The sequence below is a fragment of the Hemiscyllium ocellatum genome, chromosome 11 (genome assembly GCF_020745735.1).
Source record: "Hemiscyllium ocellatum isolate sHemOce1 chromosome 11, sHemOce1.pat.X.cur, whole genome shotgun sequence".
In the NCBI taxonomy this organism is placed as follows: Eukaryota; Metazoa; Chordata; class Chondrichthyes; order Orectolobiformes; family Hemiscylliidae; genus Hemiscyllium; species Hemiscyllium ocellatum.
This window is the reverse complement of record NC_083411.1, coordinates 42,639,795-42,665,675: the sequence shown is the minus strand read 5'-3', so window position 1 is coordinate 42,665,675 and position 25,881 is coordinate 42,639,795. Positions and strand designations below refer to the sequence as shown.

The 25,881-nt window shown below is 45.0% G+C and overlaps 1 protein-coding gene across 1 annotated transcript; it reads left to right on the top strand.

Moving 5' to 3' along the window:
* Positions 1–7,464: 7,464 nt before the first annotated feature.
* On the top strand, positions 7,465–25,550 carry gla (galactosidase, alpha). The gene is made up of 7 exons (XM_060832152.1): positions 7,465–7,672; positions 11,483–11,657; positions 11,800–11,977; positions 15,084–15,175; positions 21,446–21,607; positions 21,912–22,109; positions 23,995–25,550. The coding sequence occupies exons 1-7, from the start codon at positions 7,503–7,505 to the stop codon at positions 24,298–24,300; spliced, it is 1,281 nt and encodes a 426-aa protein (XP_060688135.1). The 5' UTR covers positions 7,465–7,502; the 3' UTR covers positions 24,301–25,550.
* The last annotated feature ends 331 nt before the right edge of the window (positions 25,551–25,881 follow it).

Below are 25,881 nucleotides of genomic sequence, written 5' to 3'. Positions count from 1 at the left end.
GCTTACGTGCAATGAGCCTGTCCCGCTGGTACGAAGTGTTTACTGAACCAGTCGAGAAACATTTCCTGGGTTACCCATGCTTTCGTGTTTGCATAATAATGCACAGGTAAATGGTGTTCACCTTTCAGACATCTCAGATGTTTGCTTTTCCCAAACACTGCCACTTTCACTTTGTGTTTGCCTGCAGCATTGGCACACCCAAGAATAGTTAACTTGTCATTAATATCCTTAAATCCTGTTGGTGCTCTCTCATCAGCCATTGTTAATGTTTTTCTTGTGGCATAGTGCCAGTAGAGAGCTGTTTCATCAGCCTTGTAAATTTGGTCAGGACTAAGGCTTTGCTTATTGATTGAATCTGTGGATGAGCGCCAGATATTATCTTGGCAAATTCATCAATATAATTTCCAGCTGCTTCGTGGTCAGCAGAAGACTTTTCACCACAGATTTTCAGATATTTTACATCATTACGCTTCTTAGATTTCTGCAGTCGACCTTCTGAATATTGATATTCGCTTTTAATGTTCAGTTCTTTATGATATTTTTTAGCTTGTTTTATGGCCAAAAAAAACAGTCAGTAGCATACATTCACTTCTTTGTTGTCAAATCCACTTCATCAATGCACGGTTAAGATCTTCATTTTTTGCCCTATGCAGTTTTTTCTTATTAGATTAGATTAGATTACTTACAGTGTGGAAACAGGCCCTTCGGCCCAACAAGTCCACACCGACCCGCCGAAGCGCAACCCACCTATACCCATACATTTACCCCTTACCTGACAACCACGGGCAATTTAGCATGGCCAATTCACCTGACCCGCACATCTTTGGACTGTGGGAGGAAACCGGAGCACCCGGAGGAAACCCACGCAGACACGGGGAGAACGTGCAAACTCCACACAGACGGTCGCCTGAGTCGGGAATTGTACCCGGGTCTCAGGCGCTGTGAGGCAGCAGTGCTAACCACTGTGCCACCGTGCCGCCCACTAATTTTTCATTAGTTTATGGTCACCACTGTTACCATAAAACTTCAGTAATGTGCCTTTCTGTTTCTTCAAATCATCTACAGTGGGAGTTCTGACACCATATTCTGCAGTAAGACACCGCACAGACACACCACGATCAAGTGTCTGCAATAACTCTACTTTCTGCATTATTGATAATGTCAGATGCTTCCTTTTTTTTATTATTGTTAGGCATAGGTGTATCTGCAGCTCCTTTTGGCACTTTCACAGTGAAATTAAACAATTAAACACAGTGAAAAAAAAAACAAAATTGGCGCTTGCCAGTGCTGGGCCACACTGCCACGTGGGTGTGGACTTTACCCACCAAACAAACCTTGTTATGCAGACATGACTGATGCTCCACACTCCATGAAAAAGATTTTGGATTTCGGAGCTTTTCGTATTTTGGAATTTCATTTAAAGGATTCTCTACCGGTACCAATCTCCTGCCTTATCCCATATTCTTGCATGTTATTTTTGAACCTGCCCCCACTATATTTCCAACAGTGAATTCCATTCCCTAACTACTCGCTGTGTGAAAAGGTTATTTCTCACGTCAAGCTCTCTCTTTTTGCAAATCACTTTAACTATGTGCCGTCTTGTTCCTTTTACAAGTAGGAATAGTTTCACTCTACTCACTCTGTCCACCTCCCTCCCTCTTGATTTTGAAAATCTCTATCAAATCTTCTCTCAGCCTTCCTCTTTCCAGAGAGAATATTCCAACATCCTCAAAACTGACATTCTCATTCTGCAACCATTCTTGTAAATTGCGTCTGCCCTCTCTCTCCCAAGCGTTCAAATCTTTCCTTTGATGCAGCACCAACCACATATGCATATGTAAATATCACCTTGAATGTGTTAAAAACATGCCTGATAAATAACATTATAAGAACTGGAGTGTGTGCTCCCAGTGCAGGCAACAGGGCACTGCAATTTAATATGATACTGTGATGTACCTGTCCACATATTCATTCACAGTGCAACTGTTGTTAGGCAGGTATCCACTTTGGCCTTCAACGATGTGATAATTTCATTTATTAAAGTGGAGGGAATGCAAACAGAATTGTCATAACTAGGTGTTCATTAAAGAAAAAGAACAAATTTCCCTTCCCCACTGTTTCCTGCATAACCTGCTGTAACATGTATCAGCCCTAATCCTCAGCTGATGAGTTGAAAAATGTGGTGCTGGAAAAACACAGCAGGCCAGACAGCATCCAAGGAGCAGGAAAATCGACGTTTCGGGCAAAGCCCTTCTTCAGGAATGAGGCTGGTGTGCCAAGCGGGCTGAGATAAAAGGTACGGGGGAGGGAATTTGTGGGAGGTGCACTGGGAATACGATAGGTGGAAGGAGGTGATGGTGAGGGTGATAGTGCAGTAGGTTAAGATCAACTAGGAGAAAGTGAGCTTATGCCCAAAACATCGATTTTCCTGCTCCTCGGATGCTGCCTGGCCTGCTGTGTTTTTCCAGCATCATATTTTTCAACTCTGGTACTCCAGCATCTGCAGTCCTCACTTTCTCCTAATCCTCAGCTGTCCCAGTGAGCTCTCAGTTGTTATGAGCAAGGTTGCAAGCTGCTTCCTAATGTATTAAGTGCAATTTACTGTAAAGGTAACTTGGGTCCCATAGTTTCAGATAATCCTATCATTTTGCAGGCAAGTAGATGCTGTGCTTTTACACACATGCACTCTTTGTACTCTAATTAGCATAAGTGTAGCAAATAAAGATGCTCAAATTGGACAGTGGGTCAAATAATGGATTATCTGGGCTCATGACCAAAATCTTATTCAGGTAGTTTGTAAGGCGTGACCTAAAGGTGGAAAGTGAGGTGGAGGTTCCGAAAGGTTTTGTGAATTACTGCCAAGGCAGCGAAATCATTAAAAATGAGGATTTTCCTGAGGCCAGAATTGGAGGAGTGCAGGTTTACAGCATTAAAGGCGATTACACAGGTACGACCAGTGAAACAAATACAAAGAATGCTGGAAAACTCAGCAGGTCTGGCAGCATCAGTAGAGAGAGAAACAGAATTAATGTTTCGAGTCTGATCTGACCATTCTTTAGAACTGAAAACTTGGGAAATAGTCTGTTTTACAGGCACCAGTGCAGGTCAGTGAGCAGAGGGCCAGAGGGTGAATCTGTCAAGATCTTTTTGAAACAGGTTTGCCATGTTGTAGAACACAGTCAACAGAGGAGATTATTACACAAGTCCAATTTCAATCATACAAAATAAGGAAACACCTCAGAAGTTTCATCCTTGGCCTTAAGTCCCTCAATGACTGTACACCAACATTCTTACACCTTTACCAGTCTTTATTTAATGTCCCAGGTCGATAATTTTAATGTTTCAAAGTTGGGTTTTACAATGTCAAATGTCAACAAACATTTGAGCTGCTTAAACTCATGATTCTCCACATTAAGATAAGAACCCATTATTCTAATCTGCATCTGCATTATGTGAGTTTATCTTCATGGCAAATAAACCCATGAATACAATATTCCAATGGAGTGAATATTAACTGGTGAGATATAATTACACGTTTAATGATGACTTGCAAAGTGTTTGGCATCTGCCATTGTAAAAAGGGGTGAGTCACTCACTTGTGATTTCATTCAAGCTTCTATCATCTTCTACACGCAACTATTTTGTGATTGGCTCATTGCAGGAATCGGGGTATTGTGCCATATGAACAGAAGGATCAGGATAAAAGTTAGGGGATGTCCTGTCCTTGTCAGTCCAGCTCCCAGCAGCCTTTGAAGCTTAATTAACCTCCAAATGGGGTATGCACAGAATTAAGAATGTGTTAGTTTACATTTATTTAGCACCATTCATGATCCACAATGCTTCACAGCTAACAAAATAACTTTGAAAGTGAAGTCACTCTTATAATGTAAGAAATACAACTCATTTGCACAAAACAAGCTCCCATTGTGAGCAATAGATAACTCAGGTTGACATCCCACTAAGGGAGGGCTGCATTTTTGTAGGTACTATCTTTCACAGTGAAGAACTGTCTGCCCCTCAAGTGGATAGACAAGATCCCAAAGCACTGTACAACACTGAGGAACCATTCCATGGGAGTCTGGCAGCATTCCTCACTTTAGCCATGTGACCTTTGTATAATTTCTTTTGCTTCTTTTCTTTGGATGTCTGAGGTCAGACATTCCCTTAAGAAGATAGATACTGATGAGGGTCCAAAAATAAAAATGCCAAAGTATGAAATTTGTAATGTCAACCAATCCTATGTTCTGAGGTCAAATACAGTCCAGGGCTTCAAAAGAATTCTGCATTCAACACTGTCATACTGTGCTGACTGCACATGCATTAAATAACCTGTGGCTCTTTAACACTCATACAGTGCATATACTGTGCACAAATCACTATTTAATAACAATTTTTGCACTAAACTGTTGTAGTGTTAGTCACAAATAGAGTGGACTATCCCATTGCTCAGCCTCTCACAATGCATCTTCCATAAAATTCAGTTCTTCCAAAACTTTGCTGCCCCATTCCCCAACATGTAGCAACATCTCTGTATGCATTAACCAAACTTTGCACCAAAACCCCAGAAATCACACTCGTTGAAATTCTAATCAAATTCCTCTCTGATTTCACCCTTCACTATCTCTGTAGCCTCCATCATCCCTACTGGAATATGCCTCCCTCTGGCTTTGCTGTTTTATGTATCGCCTATTCCCTCTCTCCTATCACTGAGTCTGTGCCTTCAGCTCACTCGAATTTTATTTTGTTAGTTCCATCCTCTCCATCTCTCTCTTCTCCTCAAATACTCTTTTTTATTCAATTGTGAGATTTGGTTGTCGCTGGCTGGCCAGCATTGATAGCCCATCCCTATTTGCTCTTGAGAAGGTGGTGGTGAGCTGCCCTCTTGAAACGCTGCACTCCACCTGCTGTGGGTTGACCTACAATGCCGATAGGGAGGGAACTCCAGGATTTTGACCCAATGACCTGTGAAAGGAACGATGGTGTATTTCAATGTCAGGGTGGTAAGTGGCTTGGACGGGAACTTGCAGGTAATTTTCCCAAGTACTTGCTGCCCTTGACCTTCTAGAGGGAGGAGGTCATGGGTTTAGAAGGTGCTGTCTAAGGATCTTTGATGAATTTCTGCAGTGCCCCTTGTAGATAGTGCACAATGCGACTACTGAACGTCAATGGTGGAGGGATTAAATGTTGGTAGATGTGGTGTCAATTAAGTGGATTGCTTTGTTCTGTTTGGTGTCCTTTATGATTGTGGACTAAATTCCAAATATCACCTCTGTCAGTTCAAAATTTGTGCTCATGTCCTCTTAGATCTCTTAGGATGTGTGTGTTTTTCAAGTTGAAGGCTATAATAAAGCGCAAGCTGTTGTTATTGAATTATCCAATAAATTGTTTGGACAACTCAATGGACATTTACCAAAACAGGACTTTAATGGTGAAAAAAATTGGAATTAGATAATTGGAATGAAACAATTTTGAAAAAGTTCCCTCTCGTGAAAGGATCAAGAATGAGATGGGCACTTTTAAAATAATTGGCAATAAACAAACATGATTTGTGGAAAATCTATTTCACACAGTGAGCCATCAGGATTTTGAATTCTGGTTCAATTAAGATTTAAAAAGGGAATTGGCCTGATTTCTGAAAATGAAGATTGCAAACTGTTATGGAGGGAATGCAGAAGAATGGTACAGAGTGAATCATTGATTTTGGAGAGGCATTGCAGACATGATGGGCTGAATAGCCTCCTTCTGGGCTGTAATAACAGATTCTGTAAAGTCATTAAATTTGGCTTTACAAGTAGGAGCAAGAACGGGAAGCTGCTCTTTGTAACAGTTCACCAACTTCACTTCCTTGCTATCCTAACTCTTCAAATCACAGCATTGGAGTTTGAGAACTTCAGTTTTCACAGAAGACTATTCTGTACTTATTCACAGCCACCCTGTGCACAGTCAGACCTCATGAACAGCAGCGTCACTATGACCAGCTCACATTGCACATCAAGTCATATTGTGAGATCTTTTCAACCCAGCTGAGAACACAGATTTGCCTTAACATCTCTTCTGAGCAACAGTTTGATTCTGAACAAAGGGAGACTGCTGTGCTTTTTTGTTTCATAATCACTTTGCGTAGACTGGTTCACGGCTAAGATCATACCCACAGCAGGTAGTCACGAGTCCTCACCTTGTGAGAGAGAATGAATGGTAAAGTGAAATACTATGAAAGAAAGATAAAGAGAAACATTTCTATTCTCCTGAAACACTCAGGAACTCCTGGCAAAGCTGGCATTTATTGCTTATCACCCATTGTGTTCAGAAAATGGCACTGAATGGCATGTTGGCACATGTTAGAGGACAGATGACAGTCAACAGAGATTAGTGTAGGGCTGAAGGTATCAGCTCTGTCTCTCCTGAAGATCATGACATTGGTTACGCCAGTTTTGCAATATTGCATACAATTCTGGTCTCCCTTCTATCGGAAAGATTTTGTGAAACTTGAAAGGGTTCAGAAGAGATTTCCAAGGATGTTGCCGGGGTTGGAGGATTTGAGCTGTGGGGAGAGGTTGAATAAGATGGGGCTGTTTTCCCTGGAACATCAGAGGCTGAGTGGTGACCTTATAGAGGTTTATAAAATCATGAGGGCCATGGAGAGGGTAAATCGCCAAGATATTTTCCCTGGGTTGGGAAAGTCCAGAACTAGATGGCACAGGTTTAGGGTGAGAGGGGAAAGATTTACAAGGGACCTAAAGGGCAACTTTTTCACGCAAAGTGTAGTGCGTGTATAGAATGAGCTGCCAGAGGAAGTGGTGGAAGCTGGTACAAATACAACATTTAAAGGCATCTGGATTGGTACATAAATAGGAAGGTTTAGAGAGATATGGACCAAGTGCTGGCAAATGGGACGACATCGGGTTACGATATCTGATTGGCAGGGATGAATTGGACCGGAGGGTCTGTTTTCGTGCTGTACATCTCAGTGATTCTTCCTCCTGAAAAATGTTGAAATATCTCTCCAATTCTTTCTCTGGGAAGTGCCCTCTCACTCTCCGTCGAGAAATTGCTCCTCTCACTGTCAGCAAATGTGTTGCTGGTCAAAGCACAGCAGGCCAGGCAGCATCTCAGGAATAGAGAATTCGACGTTTCGAGCATAAGCCCTTCTCGAAACGTCGAATTCTCTATTCCTGAGATGCTGCCTGGCCTGCTGTGCTTTGACCAGCAACACATTTGCAGCTGTGATCTCCAGCATCTGCAGACCTCATTTTTTACTCCTCTCACTGTCACTCAGTCTCTCATCTCTCTCTCTGGAGAGTGCCCAGCTCTGCAGCTCAACAAAGTCACGGAAGTGCAAACACAGCCGACCCTGCTAGTGGGCTCCGCCCTATGCGTGCTCGGATTGGCTGGATGGTGGCAGGGGCGGGCTGTGATTGGTGCTCTATAGTCAGGCGCGCACGGCAGCGATGCGGAAGACGGAGCGGCTTTAGTCCCAGCCGCAGACGCAGAGACAGAGAGAGATGGCTTGCGGATATGTGCTGCTCCCGTTGCTGATCGTCGTGCTTACACTGGCCACGGGCGTCTCTAGCCTCGACAATGGCCTTGCCGTTACCCCTACCATGGGCTGGCTCCACTGGGAGAGGTTCCTCTGCAATGTCGACTGCGAGGAGGATCCACACAACTGTATCAAGTAAGAGATAGAGAGCGGCAGATACACCGAGGAAGTTTACCTGGAGCAGATCCGAGACAGAGAGAGAGAGGGGGGATCCAGAGGAAGTTCACCTGGAACAGGTCAGAGAGAGGGAGGGAGATAGATCAAGTGGGAACTCACCTGGTGCTGGTCAGAGAGAGGGAGACAGATCGACGGGAGTTCACCTGGAACAGGTCAGAGAGAGGAAGAGAGACATGTCTGGAGGGTACTCACTGGAGTAGGTCAGAGAGAGAGAGATCAGGAGAGGTCAGAGAGAGGGGGGGACAAAGAGACCTGAGGGACATGAGAAGAAACCTTTTATGTAGTGGCTGATTAGGATCTGGAATGAGTGTGGTGGAGAGGGATTTAATCATGGCTTTCAAAAGGGAATTGAAGAAGCCGCTGAAGAGAGTTTTGGGGTTACTAGAAAGGACTCAGTGATTTTTGGGTTTGTTCTTGCAGAGAGCCATTATGAACTGGACAGGCTATGTGGCTTTTTTTTTGTACTGTAATCGTTCCATGAAGTATGGGGAAAAAAAAGCATACCAAGCTATGCTGATTGGGTGAGTTAAAATAAGTTGGTTGGTGGTTTGTGTGAAGCATTGTGCCATTTTCAATGTTTTTGACAACTTAAATCATGTAACTTTAATGTCCAGTTTCTTCAATTCCTGTGCAGCACCCTGAGATGACCTGGACTGGCAAAAGGCACACTATAAGTGCAAGTCTTTGTTTTGTTTTGTTTTAAACCCCCTTTTCATCCTCAGCCAGCTAAAAAATTGTGGAGTGAGTGCTGCATTCAATAATAGTTCTGAAAGGGCTAATGTTTTCTGTTAAGTTCTAATCAATCTGCTGTCTCAAAGTACTGGGGGGAGGATTGTGGAGGAGTAAAAGTAGAGGACTGGGACGTTCTTGATCAAGGCAGATTTGTTATCTTGGATTCCTTATCTAATGACATCGTGGCTACTGGTCAATGTAGTTTGCAATTATTAATATCACCCCACGCATCTTATCTGAGATGAATGTTCCTGGTTAAGGCTGGCCCGTGATCTATCCTATATCATTAATAATCATACCAGCCCTGAAACAACCCTGGGGAGGGAATATGTGGTGTATATCTGTTTGTCTCAGACCTACATCAACTGGAACCACTAGTTCAGGGATGCATCATCATCCATCCTGCTTTATGTCTACCACACAGAGCCCAATATGACCAAGGAAGGGGTGATCAGAATTTGCAGGATGCTCTGTCATAAGGAACAGGTGAATGATTAGAGATGATCATTGAAAGCAAATGGGCAGGGCCAGTTAAAAAAACAAAAGATTTTACCCACTTGATGTTTAAATGGCATCCACTGTGGGGGGTGGGGATGGAGATGTTCTAGGGACCTGGAAAGTGAGGCTGCCCTCTCAGCAATTCTGACCCAGTCATCTGATGTAATTAAGTGCCCAGATGTGATGTTGGTTGGAAGAGGCACGCCCTCCACCTCCTCCAGGATTTTCGCTTCCCCGGTCCCCAACGCCTTATTTTCACTATGGACATCCAGTCCCTGTACACCTCCATCCCCCATCACGAAGGACTCAAAGCCCTCCGCTTCTTCCTTTCCCGCCGCACTAACCAGTACCCTTCCACTGACACCCTCCTTCGACTGACTGAACTGGTCCTCACCCTGAATAACTTCTCTTTTCAATCCTCCCACTTCCTCCAAACCAAAGGAGTTGCCATGGGCACCCGCATGGGCCCCAGCTATGCCTGCCTCTTTGTAGGATATGTGGAACAGTCCATCTTCCGCAACTACACTGGCACCACCCCCCACCTTTTCCTCCGCTACATCGATGACTGTATCGGCGCTGCCTCGTGCTCCCACGAGGAGGTTGAACAGTTCATCAACTTTACTAACACCTTCCATCCCGACCTGAAATTCACCTGGACTGTCTCAGACTCCTCCCTCCCCTTCCTAGACCTTTCCATTTCTATCTCGGGCGACCGACTCAACACAGACATCTATTATAAACCGACTGACTCCCACAGCTACCTGGACTACACCTCCTCCCACCCTGCCCCCTGTAAAAACGCCATCCCATATTCCCAATTCCTTCGTCTCCGCCGCATCTGCTCCCAGGAGGACCAATTCCAACACCGCACAACCCAGATGGCCTCCTTCTTCAAGGACCGCAGATTCCCCCCAGACGTGATCGACGATGCCCTCCACCGCATCTCCTCCACTTCCCGCTCCTCCGCCCTTGAGCCCCGCTCCTCCAACCGCCACCAAGACAGAACCCCACTGGTTCTCACCTACCACCCCACCAACCTGCGCATACAACGTATTATCCGCCGCCATTTCCGCCACCTCCAAACGGACCCCACCACCAAGGATATATTTCCCTCCCCTCCCCTATCAGCGTTCCGCAAGGACCACTCCCTTCGTGACTCCCTTGTCAGATCCACACCCCCCACCAACCCAACCTCCACCCCCGGCACCTTCCCCTGCAACCGCAGGAAATGTAAAACTTGCGCCCACACCTCCACACTCACTTCCCTCCAAGGCCCCAAGGGATCCTTCCATATCCGCCACAAGTTCACCTGTACCTCCACACACATCATCTATTGCATCCGCTGCACCCGATGTGGCCTCCTCTATATTGGTGAGACAGGCCGCTTACTTGCGGAACGCTTCAGAGAACACCTCTGGGCCGCCCGAACCAACCAACCCAATCACCCCGTGGCTCAACACTTTAACTCCCCCTCCCACTCCACCGAGGACATGCAGGTCCTTGGACTCCTCCACCGGCAGAACACAACTACACGACGGCTGGAGGAGGAGCGCCTCATCTTCCGCCTGGGAACCCTCCAACCACAAGGTATGAATTCAGATTTCTCCAGCTTCCTCATTTCCCCTCCCCCCACCTTGTCTCAGTCGGTTCCCTCAACTCAGCACCGCCCTCCTAACCTGCAATCCTCTTCCTGACCTCTCCGCCCCCACCCCACTCCGGCCTATCACCCTCACCTTGACCTCCTTCCACCTATCCCACCTCCATCGCCCCTCCCCCTAGTCCCTCCTCCCTACCTTTTATCTCAGCCGGCTTGGCTCTCTCTCTCTTATTCCTGATGAAGGGCTTATGCTCGAAACGTCGAATTCTCTATTCCTGAGATGCTGCCTAACCTGCTGTGCTTTGACCAGCAACACATTTGCAGCTGGAAGAGGCTAGGATACAGGGAGAACCTTCTCTTCAGACAGTACCATGAAATCCCCCACATCTGTGTGAGAGAACACAGGCACCATGTTTAATGTTTCAGCTCATAGGTGGCACCTCTGGCGCAATGGCGATGCCTCATTGTTACACCGGTGTTTGAGCCAAGCTTATGTCATACACTTTGTAGGGAGGAGAAAGTGAGGTGTGCAGATGCTGGAGATCAGAGCTGAAAATGTGTTGCTGGAAAAGCGCAGCAGGTCAGGCAGCAACCAAGGAACAGGAAATTCGACGTTTCGGGCATAAGCCCTTCATCAGGAGTGAGGAAAGTGTGTCCAGCAGGCTAAGATAAAAGGTAGGGAGGAGGGACTTGGGGAAGGGGCGATGGAGATGTGATAGGTGGAAGGAGGTCAAGGTGAGGGTGATAGGCTGGAGTGGTGGGGGTGGAGAGGTCAGGAAGAAGATTGCAGGTTAGGAAGGTGGTGCTGAGTTCGAGGGATTCGACTGTGACAAGGTGGGGGGAGGGGAAATGAGGAAACTGGAGAAACTTTGTAGGGAGCCCTAGTAATGTATCTGTTAGGGCCTTCAAAAAAATCACTGTTCCCTTCTTATTCTGTGCAGTGAACAGCTCTACATGCAGATGGCTGACATCATGGCAGCAGAAGGCTGGAAGGATGTTGGCTACAGTTACATTTGTATTGATGACTGTTGGCTTGCGAGCACACGGGATGCCAACCACCAGCTGCAGCCCGATCCCAAACGGTTCCCGAGTGGGATGAAGAAACTCGCAGACTATGTGAGTATGGCCTCTGCACACATGTGTCTGTGTGAAAGAGAGAAGCCTGGCATGTGTAAATGCCCTGTAATTCTCCACTGCCTTTACATTGACCTCTAGATAATCGCAGTGACTTGTTTTATCTGTCCCCATCCTGGTGCAGGTCCATTCTAAAGGACTGAAGTTGGGCATCTATCAGGACGTGGGGACCCACACTTGTGCAGGATACCCAGGCAGCTATGGCTACTATGAACTGGATGCTCAGACCTTTGCTGATTGGGGAGTGGACCTCCTGAAGTTTGATGGTTGCTACTTCATCAATTTGGACATCATGATTGAGGGTGAGTGAAGTCTTGATTCAAAATTACAGGACCAGTTTAAATACTCTTTCTTTGGCTAAATATTCTGTGCCTCCTTTGCTTAAGGTTGGAGACCATTCTCATTCATTTTTTTCCCAATGTATTTATTGATAGGCTATGAACAATCCCCAATTGGCATTCAGAAAGTGCAGAGCTATCTTCTGGAACAAATGCAAAATGGTTTACATAGAATCCCTGGAGTATGAAAGCAGGCCATTCAACCCACCTATACTGACCCTCAGAAGAGCATCACACTCAGACTGCCTGCCCCAATACCCTATCCCTGTAACCCCGCATTTCCCACAGCCAGTCCACCTAGCCTGAACATCTTTGGATAGTGGGAGAAAACCGGGACACCCAGTGGAAACCCATGCAGACACTGGGAGAATGTATAAACTCCCACACAGACAGTCATCCAAGGGTGGAATCGAACCTGTGTCCCTGGCACTGTGAGGCCGCAGTGCTAATCACTGTGCTGCCCATAAAAGTGGCAATGGTTTTATAAACATGTTGTAGGATATTGAACTCCAGACTGAACATAAGAACTAAGAGCAGGATGAGATCACTCAGCCCCAGAAGCAGGTTACAAGTATTGTTCCAGGAATGAGGATAGATTGAAGCGATTGGAACCATTCTCGCTGACTAGGAGATCTGATGGGGGTGTCAAACTCATGAGTAGGCTGGATAGAATAGATGGGGAGAAGATGTTCTTGCTTGTAAAGGATGAAGAATCAGAGGTTGGAGCTTGAAAGTGATGTACAAAAGAAGCAAAGGTGATGTAGAAAAAAAAATTTCATACAATGAGTAGTTTGGATATGGAATGTGCTGCCTGGAAATGTGGTGGAAGTAACTTCAACTGAGGTATTTAAAGAACAAAGACAATTTACAGCCCAGGAACAGGCCCTTCGGCCCTCCGAGCCTGAAATGATCAAAATCCACTGTCTAAACCTATCGCCCAATTCCAAGGCATCTGTATCCCTCTGCTCCCCACCTACTTGTGCATCTGTCCAGACACCCCTTTTAAATGAATCTACTGTGCCTGCCTCTACTACCTCTGCTGGCAAGACGTTCCAGGCACCTTCCGTGTAAAGTACTTGCCATGTATATCCCCCTTAAACTTTTCACCTCTCACCTTGAACGTGTGACCTTTTGTTATTGAATCCCTCACCCTGGGAAAAAGCTTATCTCAATCTACCCTATCTATACCCTTCATGATTTTGTAAACCTCCATCAAGTCCCTTCTCAATCTCCTTTTTTCTAATGAAAACAATCCCAACCTACTCAACCTCTCTTCATAGCTAGCATCTTTCATACCAAACAACATCCTTGTAAATCGTCTCTGCAGCGTCTCCAAAGTGTCCACATCCTTTTGGTAATGTGGCGACCTGAACTGTACACAGTATTCTAAATGCGGCTGAACCAACGTCTTGTACAATTTTAACATGACCTGCCAGCTCTTATACTCAATACCTTGTCCAATGAAGGCAAGCATGCCCTATGCCTTCTTGACGACTCTGTCCACCTGTGCAGTCACCTTCACAGTACGATGGACCTGAACTCCCAGATCTTTCTGCTCATCAACTTCTCCCAAGGCTGTTCCGTTTACTTTATAGTTTCCTCGAGAATTAGACTTCCCAAAATGCATCATCTCACATTTGCCTGGATTAAACTCCATCTACCACTTTTCAGCCCAACTTTCCAGTTCAACTATATTCTCCTGTATTCGTTGACAGTCCCCGATGCTTTCTGCTACTCCACCAATTTTCATGTCATCTGCAAACTTACTGATCAGACCAACAATGCCCTCTTCCAGATCATTTATGTATATCACAAACAACAGTGGTCCCAGTACTGACCCCTGTGGAACATCACTGGTCACCTTTCTCCATTTCGAGAAACTCCCTTCAACTACTACTCTCTGCCTTCTGTTGCTCAACCAATTCTTTATCCACCGAGCTAGAACACCCTGCACACCATGTATTTCACTTTCTCCATTAGTTTTTCAAACCATATTTAAAAAGGCATTGTATGATTATTTGGATCAAAATAGTGTAAATGGTATGGGGGAATGAAGTGTGCGTAAAATTGGAAGTGTGACATTGTCTGCTTTGTCAAACTATGATAAAGCAAAATATAAATAAGAGACTACGATGTTGACAATATGAAAAATTTGGGTGTCCTTTTAGATCAAATTAAACTGCAGATGCAAGAAGCAATTGGAAGTAAGGGGTGTAAGTCTTTATTTCAAGGGGATTGGATTACAAGTACAAAGCCTTGCTGCAGTTGTATAGGGCTTTGATGCAGTTACCTTTTGGTTACCATGTGCAACTTTGGTCTCCATCATCAAGCCAGGATAGTCTTGCATTGGAGATGTTTTAGCAAAGATTCCCAGATGAGAAAGTTGTCCTTTTTAATGAGGTGCTGAGTAAACCGATTGATATTTGAAGAAGTTTTGAAGATTTGGGGCAGCATGGTGGCTCAGTGGTTAGCACTGCTGTCTCACAGAACCAGGGTCCCAGGTTCGATTCCAGCCTCGGGCGACTGCCTGTGTGGAGTTTGCACATTCTCCCCGTGTCTGCATGGGTTTCCTCTGGGTGCTCCAGTTTCCTCCCAGTCCAAAGATGTGCGAGTCAGATGAACTGGCCATGCAAAATTGCCCATAGTGTTAGGTGCTTTAGTCAGAGGGGAAATGGGTCTGGGTGGATTACACTTCGGAGGGTCGGTGTGGACTGGTTTTGGCTGAAGGGCTTGTTTCCATATTGTAGGGAATCTAATTAAAAATTAGAAAACTCTGAGGAGACTTGAAAATGTAAAGTCTGAGATGTTGTTTTTTCCTTGCTGGAGAGTCTGGTATCTGGATTAGTGGTGTCAGGATTAGGATTAGGTCGGTCATTTCAGACAGAGCTCAAGAGAAATTTCTTCACTCAGCTTGTAAAACCTTGGAATTCTTTAGTTGCTTTGTCACTGAGTTTTTTTTTGGACCTCTGTTAGTGGTTTGGAGATATTGGCTATGGGAATAAATTTAATATAGAAGTTCAGCTGTGTTATAATTAAAATGTTTAACCTGATGATTTGTCTGACTTTACAGGTTACAAGAACATGTCGCTAGCCTTGAATAAGACTGGGAGAGATATTGTATACTCCTGCGAGTGGCCTTTCTACCTGTGGCCTTTCAAGGAGGTACTGTCCACCTAACATGATTAGCATCTTCCTTATTGTCCTTCACTGTATATAAGCAATCAATGTAGATGGCATTTCCACCATGTAATCTCACTGAAATTGTTAAAACACACCCAGATTCCTATGAACATAGTACCATGAAGTTATTCAGTCCCTCGAGTCAATCCAGTAGGAACACTGAATCCTTTGAAACAGTGATTTATATTTACTCATTATTGGAATATGGGAAATGCTCGCCAGGTCATCATTTGTATCCTTAGAAAGGTGGTGGAGATTGCCTTCTTGAATCCATTTTGATGTAGTCACCTGTTAGAGAGGGAGCTCCAGCAATAGTTATGCCCCTTCTTCTGGTCACTCTCTCTAAAGGAAAAGTTTCGATCTACTCCTTGGAATCATTTTAACATTGCAAGCATAACCGTTAAATTATGCTTCAACCTTGAGTAAGAATCAGCTGACTTTATGTGATGTAAGTTTAAAGATTTTTGTGGCAAGAGTGGTAACATTGAGTCAGACAACTTTGTGGTTAGACCATGCTGAACAGTTTGTACCTTTATCTGGGTGGCACAATGGTTCAGCGGTTAGCACTGCTGTCTCTCAGCGGCAGGAATCTGGGTTCAATGCTAGCCTCAGGCAACTGTCTTGTGTGGAGTTCGCACATTCTCCCCGTGTCTGCATGGGTTTCTGTGGGTGCTCTGGTTTCCTTGCACAATCCAATGATGTGCAGGTTAGGCGGATTGGCCGTGCTAAATTGTCCATAGTGTTCAGGGATGTGTAAGTTAGGTGCATTAGTCAAGGGTAAATGTACAGTAGTAGGGTAAGGGGATGGGTCTGGGTGGCTTACTCTTCTGAGGGTCGGTGTGGACTTGTTGGGCCAAATGGCCTGTTTTCGCACTATTGGGATTCTATGATAAGCACCTGAATATGCAAGGAATGGAAGGATACAGACCATGGGCAGGCAGAAGAGATTAGTTTAATCTGGCATCACATTCTGTACAGTTCTATGTTCTGTATGTTCCTCCAGATGACGGGGAGAATAGCTAGAATAACTGAGAGGTGGTTGTGTTCGTTGGAGAATGGGAATATGGGCAGGATTTTGCTGTTGATTGATCAGGCTATTGTGTTCGCAATACCACACGATTCTAAACTGTTGTCTTGGGGAAGCAGGCAATAGCAGCCATTACAATAACAGTGCAGGAAGGTCAAACACAGTAAATCAAACAAGTTGGTTATTGTCCCTCCCATTCACCTTAAACCATCACATCCAATGGTCTAACTCTAGGCTTATCATCTGTCACACCTGAGTAAACAAGGAGTGGCGGCGAAAATGAGGAGATTGAGTAACACTAGAGTGTCTCCAAAGTCAGTGGGACCCTCCATTGGTGACATTTGACTATGTTTGCCCAACATCCCACCACTGTTCAATCTACACACTCCATCAACCAGCACATGTACCAACCTGTCACAAACAATAACCTAACCAGCAATATGATTCTGCCTGTTTTCCCACCTTCAATGATACATAAATGCTTCTTTCACATGCCCCAATCATTTCTCCACAAGATGGGGAGCATACTGTGTTCAGAGCTAAGGTTGACATGTACCACTGACCGTAGTTGTATTAATTTAAAAATAGTATGGAGAGGGACAAAACCAGTCCACAGGTTCAAGTTCTAAACTGGGGCAAAGTGAATTTTGATGGAATTAGACAAGAGCTTGCAGAGGTTGGTTGGAGTAGTTGTTTGCAGGCAAAGGGACCTCTGACAAGTGGGAGGCCTTTAAAAGTGTGGTAGTTAGAATTCAAAGTCCATATGTTCCTGTAATAAAGAGGCATGGCTCAGGTACAGACAGCTGGGATCAAGGGAGTTTCTGGAAGTATATAGGGGATACAGGAATTATAGAGTCATAGAGATGTATAGCATGGAAACAGACCCTTCAGTCCAACCTGTCCATGCCGACCAGATATCCCAATCCAATCTAGTCCCACCTGCCAGCACCTAGCCCATATCCTTCCAAATCCATCCTACTCATATACCCATCCAAATGCCTCTTAAATGTTGCAATTGTGCCAGCCTCCACCACTTCCTCTGGCAGCTCATTCATACACATACAACCCTCTGTATGGAAAAGTTGCCCCATAGGTTTAGTGTGAGAGGGGAAAGATATAAAAGAGACCTATGTCTTCTAGTTCTGGACACCCTGACCCCAGGGAAAAGACTTTGTCTATTTATCTTATCCATGCCCCTCATAATTTTGTAAACCTCTATAAGGTCACCCCTCAGCCTCTGACGCTCCAGGGAAAACAGCCCCAGCCTGTTCAGCCTCTCTATAGCTCAAATCCTCCAACCCTGGCAACATCCTTGTAAATCTTCTCTGAACCCTTTCAAGTTTCACAAGGAAGGAAACCAGAATTGCACACAATATTCCAACAGTGGTCGAACCAATGTCCAGTACAGCTGCAACATGACCTCCCAACTCCTGTACTCAATAAAAGAAAGTATGCCAAACGCTGCCTTGACTATCAAATCTACTTGCGACTCCACTTTGAAGGAGCTATGAACCTGCACTCCAAGGTCAACACTCCTCAGGACTTTACCATTAACTGCTAAGATTTGCTTTCCTAGCACCTCGCATTTATCTGAATTAAACTCCATCTGCCATTTCTCAGCCCATTGGCCCATCAGACGTTTCGTCACCATGCTAAGTGACATTATCAATGAGCCTCCAGTGAAGAGTTGGCATTCTGTGTCACTTGCTATTTATGTGTCTTTGTCTGTTGTGGTGAGTGCTATCATTTACGGTTCTGTTTCTGAGACATTGGTAAATGGGATCCAAATCTAGGTGTTTGTTAATGGAGTTCTGGTTTGAATGCCAGGCCTGTAGGAATTCCTGCTTGTGACTTTGAAGAGGAAATCATGAGGCTACCACGAGATAGCCTTGGCTGAGAAGATTAGGGTGAATGCAAAGCAGTTCTTTGAGTGTATTAAAGGAAAAAGAAAGACTGGAGAGAGAACAGGACCCCACAGTGAACAAGTATGTATAGAACCGCCGAAGATAAACGAGGTACTCAATGAATATTTTTCCTTTGTGTTTACTGTGGAAATAGCCATGAAGACGTGGGGACTTGGGGAAGTTAGTGGTGATATCTTGGAGACAGTCCATATCACAGCAGAGGAGGTGTCGGGCGTATTAGAATGTATGATCGCGGATAATACTCCTGTTCCTGACCAGGTGTATCCAAGAACCCTGCAAGAGTCTAAAGAAGAAATTGTAGGGGGCCTGGCTGATATTTTTGCAATGGGGTGAGATCTTGGAGGACTGGAGTGTAGTGAATGTTGTGCCCTTATTCAAGGGATGCAAAGACAAATCTGGCAACTGTAGACCTGTAAGCCTAACATCTGTGGTAGGTAAGTTACTTGAGAGATAAAATATACATACATTTGGACAGACAGGATTCAATCAGGAATAGTCAGCGTAGTTTTGTGCATGGGAGTTCATGCTACACAAATTTGTTGGAAGTTCATTGATGAAGTGACCAGGAAGGTGGTTGAGCGCAGGACAGTAGACGTAGTCTGTATGGATTTCAGTAAGGCCTTTGATAAGGTAGCAGGCTGCTCTGAAAGGTTAGATTGCATGGAATCCAGGGGGAGCTGGCAAGTTGTTTAGGATGGTTGGAAACAAAGGGTAATTGTGGAAGGCTGCTTGTCGGACTGGAGGCCTGTGACTAGTGCTGTGTTTCGGGTCGGTGCTGGGTTCATTGCTGTTAGTTATCTATTTCAGTGATTAGTAAGTTTGCAGATGACACTAAAATGGGCAGTATCGTGGACAGTGAGGAAGGTTCAGAAATTGCAGCAGGACCTTGATCAGCTGAGGAAGTGGGCCAAGAAATGGAAAATAGAGTTTAATATAGATAAGTGTGAGGTCTTGCATTTTGTAAAGTCAAATCAAAGTAGAAATTTCAGGGTGAATGGTAAGGCCTTCAGGAGTGTAGTGAAACAGAGGAACCTTGGAGTTCGGGTGCATGGTTCTCTGAAATTGGAGTCACAGGTAGACAGGGCAGTGAAGAAGGCTTTTGGTACACTGGCTTTCATCAGTCAGGGCACTGAGTATAGAAGTTGGGAGGTTATGTTGCAATTGCATAGGATGTTTGTTGAGGCTGCACTTGCCGAGTATTGTGTTCAGTTTTGGTCACCTTGTTATTGGAAGGATGTTATTAAACTGGAAAGAGTGCAGAAGAAATTTACAAGTGTGTTGCCAGGACTCAAGGGTCTGAGTTATAGGGAGAGGTTGGACAAGTAAGGACTGTTTTCTTTGGAGCGTAGGAGACTGAGGTGGGCGGGGGGGAATCTTATAGAAGTGTATAAGACCAGGAGAGGCATGGATATGGTGAATGTACTCAGTCTTTTTCCCAGAGTTGAGGAATGGAGAACTAGAGGGCATCAGTTTCAGGTGAGAGGAGGAAGAATAAAAGGGAACCTGAGGGGCAACTTTTTTTACAGAGTGGGATGCATATGGAATGAGCTGCGAGCAGAAGTGGCTGAGGTGGGTACATTAACAACATGGGTAGGAAAGGATTAGAAGGATAACAGCCATTTGCAGGGAAACAGGACATTTTGGTTGACGTGGACCAGTTTGGGCCGATGGACCTGTCTCCCTGCTGTAGGACTTTTGACTGTATACTGAACTGCAGGGAGCCATTTTCAAACAACGTTCTTTATACCTTCCCAACAGAGAGAGCAAAGTGCTCAGCAATTACAGTGCTTAAAATACTAAGGCTGCTCAGGTCTTTTAAGGAACTCCTTTAAGACTTTTAAGATATAGGAGCAGAACTGGGCCCTGTATTCATCATTTAATCGTGGCTGATCTGTTTCTCAACCACATTCTCCTGCCTTCTCCCTTGCTAATCAAAAACCTACAATCAATGACTTGGCCTCCACAGCCCCCTGCAGCAATGAGTTCCACAGATTCACCACGCTCTGGCTGAATCAATTCCTCCTCATTTCAGTTCTCAAGGATCGTCCTTTCATTCTGAGGCTGTGCCCTTGGGTCCTGGGCTCTGCCATGAGTGGAACCATTTTCTCCATGTACACTCTACTTCAGTGTTCTGTAAGTTTCAATCAGATCCCCTCTGATCCTCCATTTGACTACAGACCCAGAGTCCTCAACCTCTTCTCATATGACAAGCTCTTCACCCCTTTTATATAGCAAACTTTACCGGATGATACTGTTAAATTTACTTTGATTTTTTTACAATTTGTTCCCTCAATTGAACATCTGAGCTTTTAATTATTAATAAACTCATAGAACCATTGGCAATTCAGTTTTACAGTCTAAGAGCTTTTAGTACAGATTTCTAGAGCCAGAATCTAATTCACAATTTAAAAAAACATGGATTGCTGACTCTTAGCACAAATGACCAGCTTTTTAACTATTAGAGCTGAAGTGTCGAATTTCCTGTTCCTTGGATGCTGCCTGGCCTGCTGTGCTTTTCCAGCAACACATTTTCAGCTCTGATCTCCAGCATCTGCATTTTCTCCTCCATTTGTGCTATTAGCCTTCCAAGCAGCGCAATGTGTTTTTTCTGTATTCTTACTGATCATGCAACCATTTCACAAATTTGTACTGTTGAGATTGGTATTGATGCTACTACCATTTGGTGGGAGGTTCAACATTGGTGTTTGATGCTGTAAGATCAGATTAGATTACTTAGTGTGGAAACAGGCCCTTCAGCCCAACAAGTCCACACCAACCTTCGGAAGAACAACCCACCCAGACCCATTCCCCTACATTTACCCCTTCACCTAACACTATGGGCAATTTAGCATGGCCAATTCATCTAACCTGGACATCTTTGGACTGTGGGAGAAAACTGAAGCACCCGGAGGAAACCCACGTAGACACGGGAAGAATGTGCAAATTCCACACAGTCACCCGAGACTGGAATTGAATCCGGGTCTCTGGCAATGTGAGGCAGCAGTGCTAACCACTGTGCCGCCCAAGGGAGTTTTACTCTGTATTTAATCCCATTGTGTACTTATCTGGAAAATGGAGACAATGCAGGAGAAATGCTCTGTCCAGCCTCTCTCAATGAGTGTGTTCTTTAGCTGTTTGAACTGTCTGTGTCTTGCCCATAGCCTGGATGGGTTATCTAACTGTGCATTGAGGGTCCTGCTGCGAGAGTCAGCACATCAGTTTACACTGAAGACATGAGCTTGTTTTGAGAATGATTCTGAACTTTAATTTACTTGGAATTTTTTCTTCTTGTTTTCTCAGCCCAATTACACAGATATTAAGAAATATTGCAACCACTGGAGAAACTATGGTGACATTGATGACTCATGGGGATCTGTGAAATCCATCATAGATTGGACAGCCAACCACCAGAGTCTCATTGCCCCAGTAGCGGGTCCTGGAGGCTGGAATGACCCTGATATGGTAGGTGTGTTCCTGATAGCATGACTTTGTCTGGTTGCTAGGTAGAAAGTCAGGACTTCAATAGATTCTGACCTTTGGGTTCTTGTCCCCAATCGCAATGGGACCCAGACCTTTTTGTTTGGATCAGGTGCAGGCACACCCCTGCTACCTGGGCCCCATCACATCTTCCTACTCATTATACCCAACTCCACCCTGAGTCAGACTTTCCTTGTTTGGTGGTCAGATTTGGGATCCATGCCTCCTTTACAGATTGCAAAATTTCTCTGGGTTTCAGAGTGTGACCATCCTGTGTTTGTTCTTTCAGTTGGTGATTGGTAATTTTGGGTTAAGCAGAGACCAGCAGATGACCCAGATGGCACTCTGGGCTATCATGGCAGCTCCACTCTTGATGTCGAACGATCTGCGGAACATCGACGCAGACTCCAAGGCTTTACTTCAGAACCGATACGTGATCGCCATCAACCAGGATCCTCTGGGTGTTCAGGGCCAACGAGTCAGCAAAGTGAGTAACACACTACCCCTCGATTCCTTGGAAATTTGTGCTGTACTGGGACATGCATGTGTATGGAAACTGAATCAAGGAACAGCATCAACTGTTATCAGTCGGTCCTGGGTCAATATCTGACAAACTCTTGGGATTGTTATACGATGTACACCTGATGAAGTAAAGTGAGGATCGTGTGTATGGGAGAGGGAGGGAAACCTGAATGTTAAGAGTTTTAAAATAAAATTCATTGGATGTGGGTGACACTGGCGAGGGCATTTATTGCCCATTCCTAATCAGCCAGAGAGTCAATCACAATCCTGTGGGTCTGGAGTCACATGTAGGCCAGACTAGGCAAGGACAGCAGTTTCCTTCACAAAAGTCACGAACGCCAGATGGATTTTCTTAAAGGATTAACAATGGTTTCATGGTCACCATTGGACTCTTTATTCCAATTTAGTTTTCAACTGAATTCAAATTCTATTATCTGTCATCGGCAGTATTTGAATCCAGAATATTATCTGACATTTTGGATTGATACTCAGTGAAAGAATAGCCCTAGGCCATCGCTGTTAAAGGGGATGGTTGTGTTCCTCAATGGGTGGGTGAAGGTTGTGTGTTTGGGGTAAAACAAATCCTGTTCTTGATAGTCAAAAAGAGTGGCAATGGAAAAGCCACAGCCGGTCAGGCAGCATTCAAGAAACAGGAGAGTCAACATTTTGGGCATAAGCACTCGTCAGGAATGTGGAGGGGGAAGGGGGATGAGAGATAAATAGGGGTTTGGGCTGGGGTGAAGTGGGAAGGCAACAGGTGGGTGCAGGTAGGGGGTAACTGTGATAGGTGGTGGGGAGGGTGGAATGGATAAGTGGGAAGAAAGATGGATAGGTCAAGAGGGCGGTGGCAAGTTGGAGGGTTGAATCCTGGATGAGTTTGGGGGGGTGGGGTGGAAGGGAGATTTGGAAACTAGTGAAGTTGATGCAGTGTGGTTGAAGGGTCCCAAGGGGGAAGATGTAGCGTTCTTCCTCCAGTTGGCGACTGGCCTTGCTTTGACAGTGGAAGCAGCCAAGGACTTGCATGTCCTTGGGGGAGGGGAAGTTGAAGTGATTGGCCACAGGGTCGTGGGGATGTTTGGTGCCCGTGTCCCAGAGATATTCCCTGAAAAGCTCCACGAGTTGGCAGGGAGACAGGATGATAACTCAGAGCGTTTCAGAGAATATCTCTGGGGCACACACATCAAACAACCTCATTACCCTGTGGCTGAGTACTTCAACTCCTCCTCTTCCCACTCTGCCAAGGACATGCAAGTCCTGGGCCTCCTTCACCGTAAACTGGAGGAAAAACGCCTCATCATCCACCTCGTGACCCTTCAACCACACGGTACACCATTGACTTCACTAGTTTCCAAATCTCCCCTTCTCCCACCTCATCCCAGATCCAACCCTCCAGGTCAGCACCACTCTCTTGTCCTGTCCATCTTCTTCCCTGACAACCTATCACAATTACCTCCCCAGCTGCACCCAGTCCTATTTATTTTTCCTCATCCCCCTCCCCATTTCTAATGAAGACTTATGTCCAAAACGTCGAGTCTCCTGCTCCTCGGAAGCTGCCTGACCTGCTGTGCTTTTCCAGCACCACCCTTTTTGACCCGGAGTCTCCAGTAGTTGCAGTTCTCACCTTTCTCCTAGTCCCTGATAATAACCTGAATTGATGAGGGGCTGGCTGATGGAATAGTTCTCACTGGAAAATTGTGATTCCATTGCAAAATAGCATCAACCATGGCACCAGTTGGATATTCTGTGTCGCTGTATGATTTGTGAGTGTGTGTGACAGAGAGAGAGAGAGAAGCAAAGTTTGGAAATATCTCGGCATTTAGTCTATTTCATGGTTTCTTTCCCTCCTTCAGCTACGTAACTTTGAGCTGTGGTCTCGGCCCCTGGCAGGCGGAGGATTTGCATACGCTGTTGTCAATCGGGCTGAGATTGGAGGCCCACAGAAATTTTCCATCGTTGTTTTCAGCCTGGACTCCGGCAAGGCCTGCCAGAAGGAGTGCCTTGTGACACAGATCCTGCCGACTTTCCGGTTCCAGGGTATCCACGTCCTAACCTCGGTGCTAGAGTTCTGGGTCAATCCTACTGGCACTGTCCTCTTCACTGTCTTCCCTCATAGCACTGGTTCCTCACGCAATGTGGACCGACGATCCAACCTGTGAACCGTGTGTTTCATGGAATCTTAACACATTGCTGTGCTCTTGGTTTTCAGAACCATTTCAAAGACTTTGACAAGCACATCAGAGTCGATCAATTCCACTATTGCACAGATTTCTCCTTTTTTTGGCCCCCATGTTCCTCATCTCACTTGGGTCTTCCTGATAACAATCCAAATTTTCATCAACCACATGCCCCATATTCCTCTAGCTCCTCCTGAGTACTTGGCTTCCTCATCCTTGTGCACCTTACACAACATCATAAATAAAGCATTTGTTACTGAACAGCAAGGAAGGGGCAGCAACAAATGCTCTCAAGCGTAGGGGTGGGGGTGGAGGAGCAATGGTGATGTTTGACCTGAGGAACGGTGAATTTTAATGTCACTTTGCCAGATCATGCCTTTCTAATGCTTTATGTAGACAGCCCCAGATATTAAACACTATACGGTAAGTAACCACTGAGTTAGGAAACTTCTACCTCAACTAAGTCCGGAGTGTTGGCCTGAAATTGGATCTCACTGGAATGCAGTCACTGAGGCCCCCCAGATCATCACTCCTCCAATCGATGAGCCAGAATACTCCCCAGGTTTTTCATTGCAGTCTAAACCTAACTCATTCATTTATTCTGTAAGACCAAACAGCTCTCCTTACCCAGTTAAAAATCACAACACCAGTTATAGTCCAACAGGTTTAATTGGAAGCACACTAGCTTTCGGAGCGATATAACCTGGTGTTGTGTGATTTTTAACTTTGTACACTCCAGTCCAACACCGGCATCTCCAAATCATGACTCCTTACCCAGCATATGAAGTCCAGAGCTAGCATCAGTGCACTTGGGGTATTTTCAAACTCATGCTCTGGCATCTTCTGTCCAGTGATTCACCCCTTCCTGAACCAGAGCAAAGGGCCATGACACTTTGTCCTTCCTTGTGGTTCTGTCATGGGAACAATTTATACTCTGAACATTCTCCTGTTGTTTGCACACTGTTCCTATTTTGCAGAATTGGAATCACATAGGAGAATCAAGCCCATTATAGCCACTATCACTCAATTCTGGGTTACAGCGACTGCTCAGAATCAGCTCTGATAACTCAGGTCTCAGCTGCTGCATCAATTTGTAAATGGCTGTTCATTGAATTGAATGATTTGGGACAATCTATAGTTTTACTAGATAAGATTTATTTTCTCAAATGTCATTTTGGTGATTTTAAATATGAATAGATGGCTCCTATAATAGGAATTTTTAATCTTTTATTAAATAATACAATCTCTACTCTTGCCTGGACTTAAGTTTTATTTTCTGAATACTGCCTCCTTTTTCAAGGGGGGGTGGGGGAACATGGTGGAAGGGAAGAAATAAGACCAACTAAAACAGTTTCTCTCATTCTTACCAACAATCCAGCACGTTAAGTTACTAAAATTCTGAAGCTTCCTCCTGTTCATGAACACCAAGTGCCCCACTGGTGGTATACACATCTTTCAGGCAGAAAGTTATGAATTGGAGCACAATCTAAGCTAATTGTTTAGTACAGATCTCAACTTGAATTGATATCAGATATTGACACAAATACCCTACTTTTCACCTCT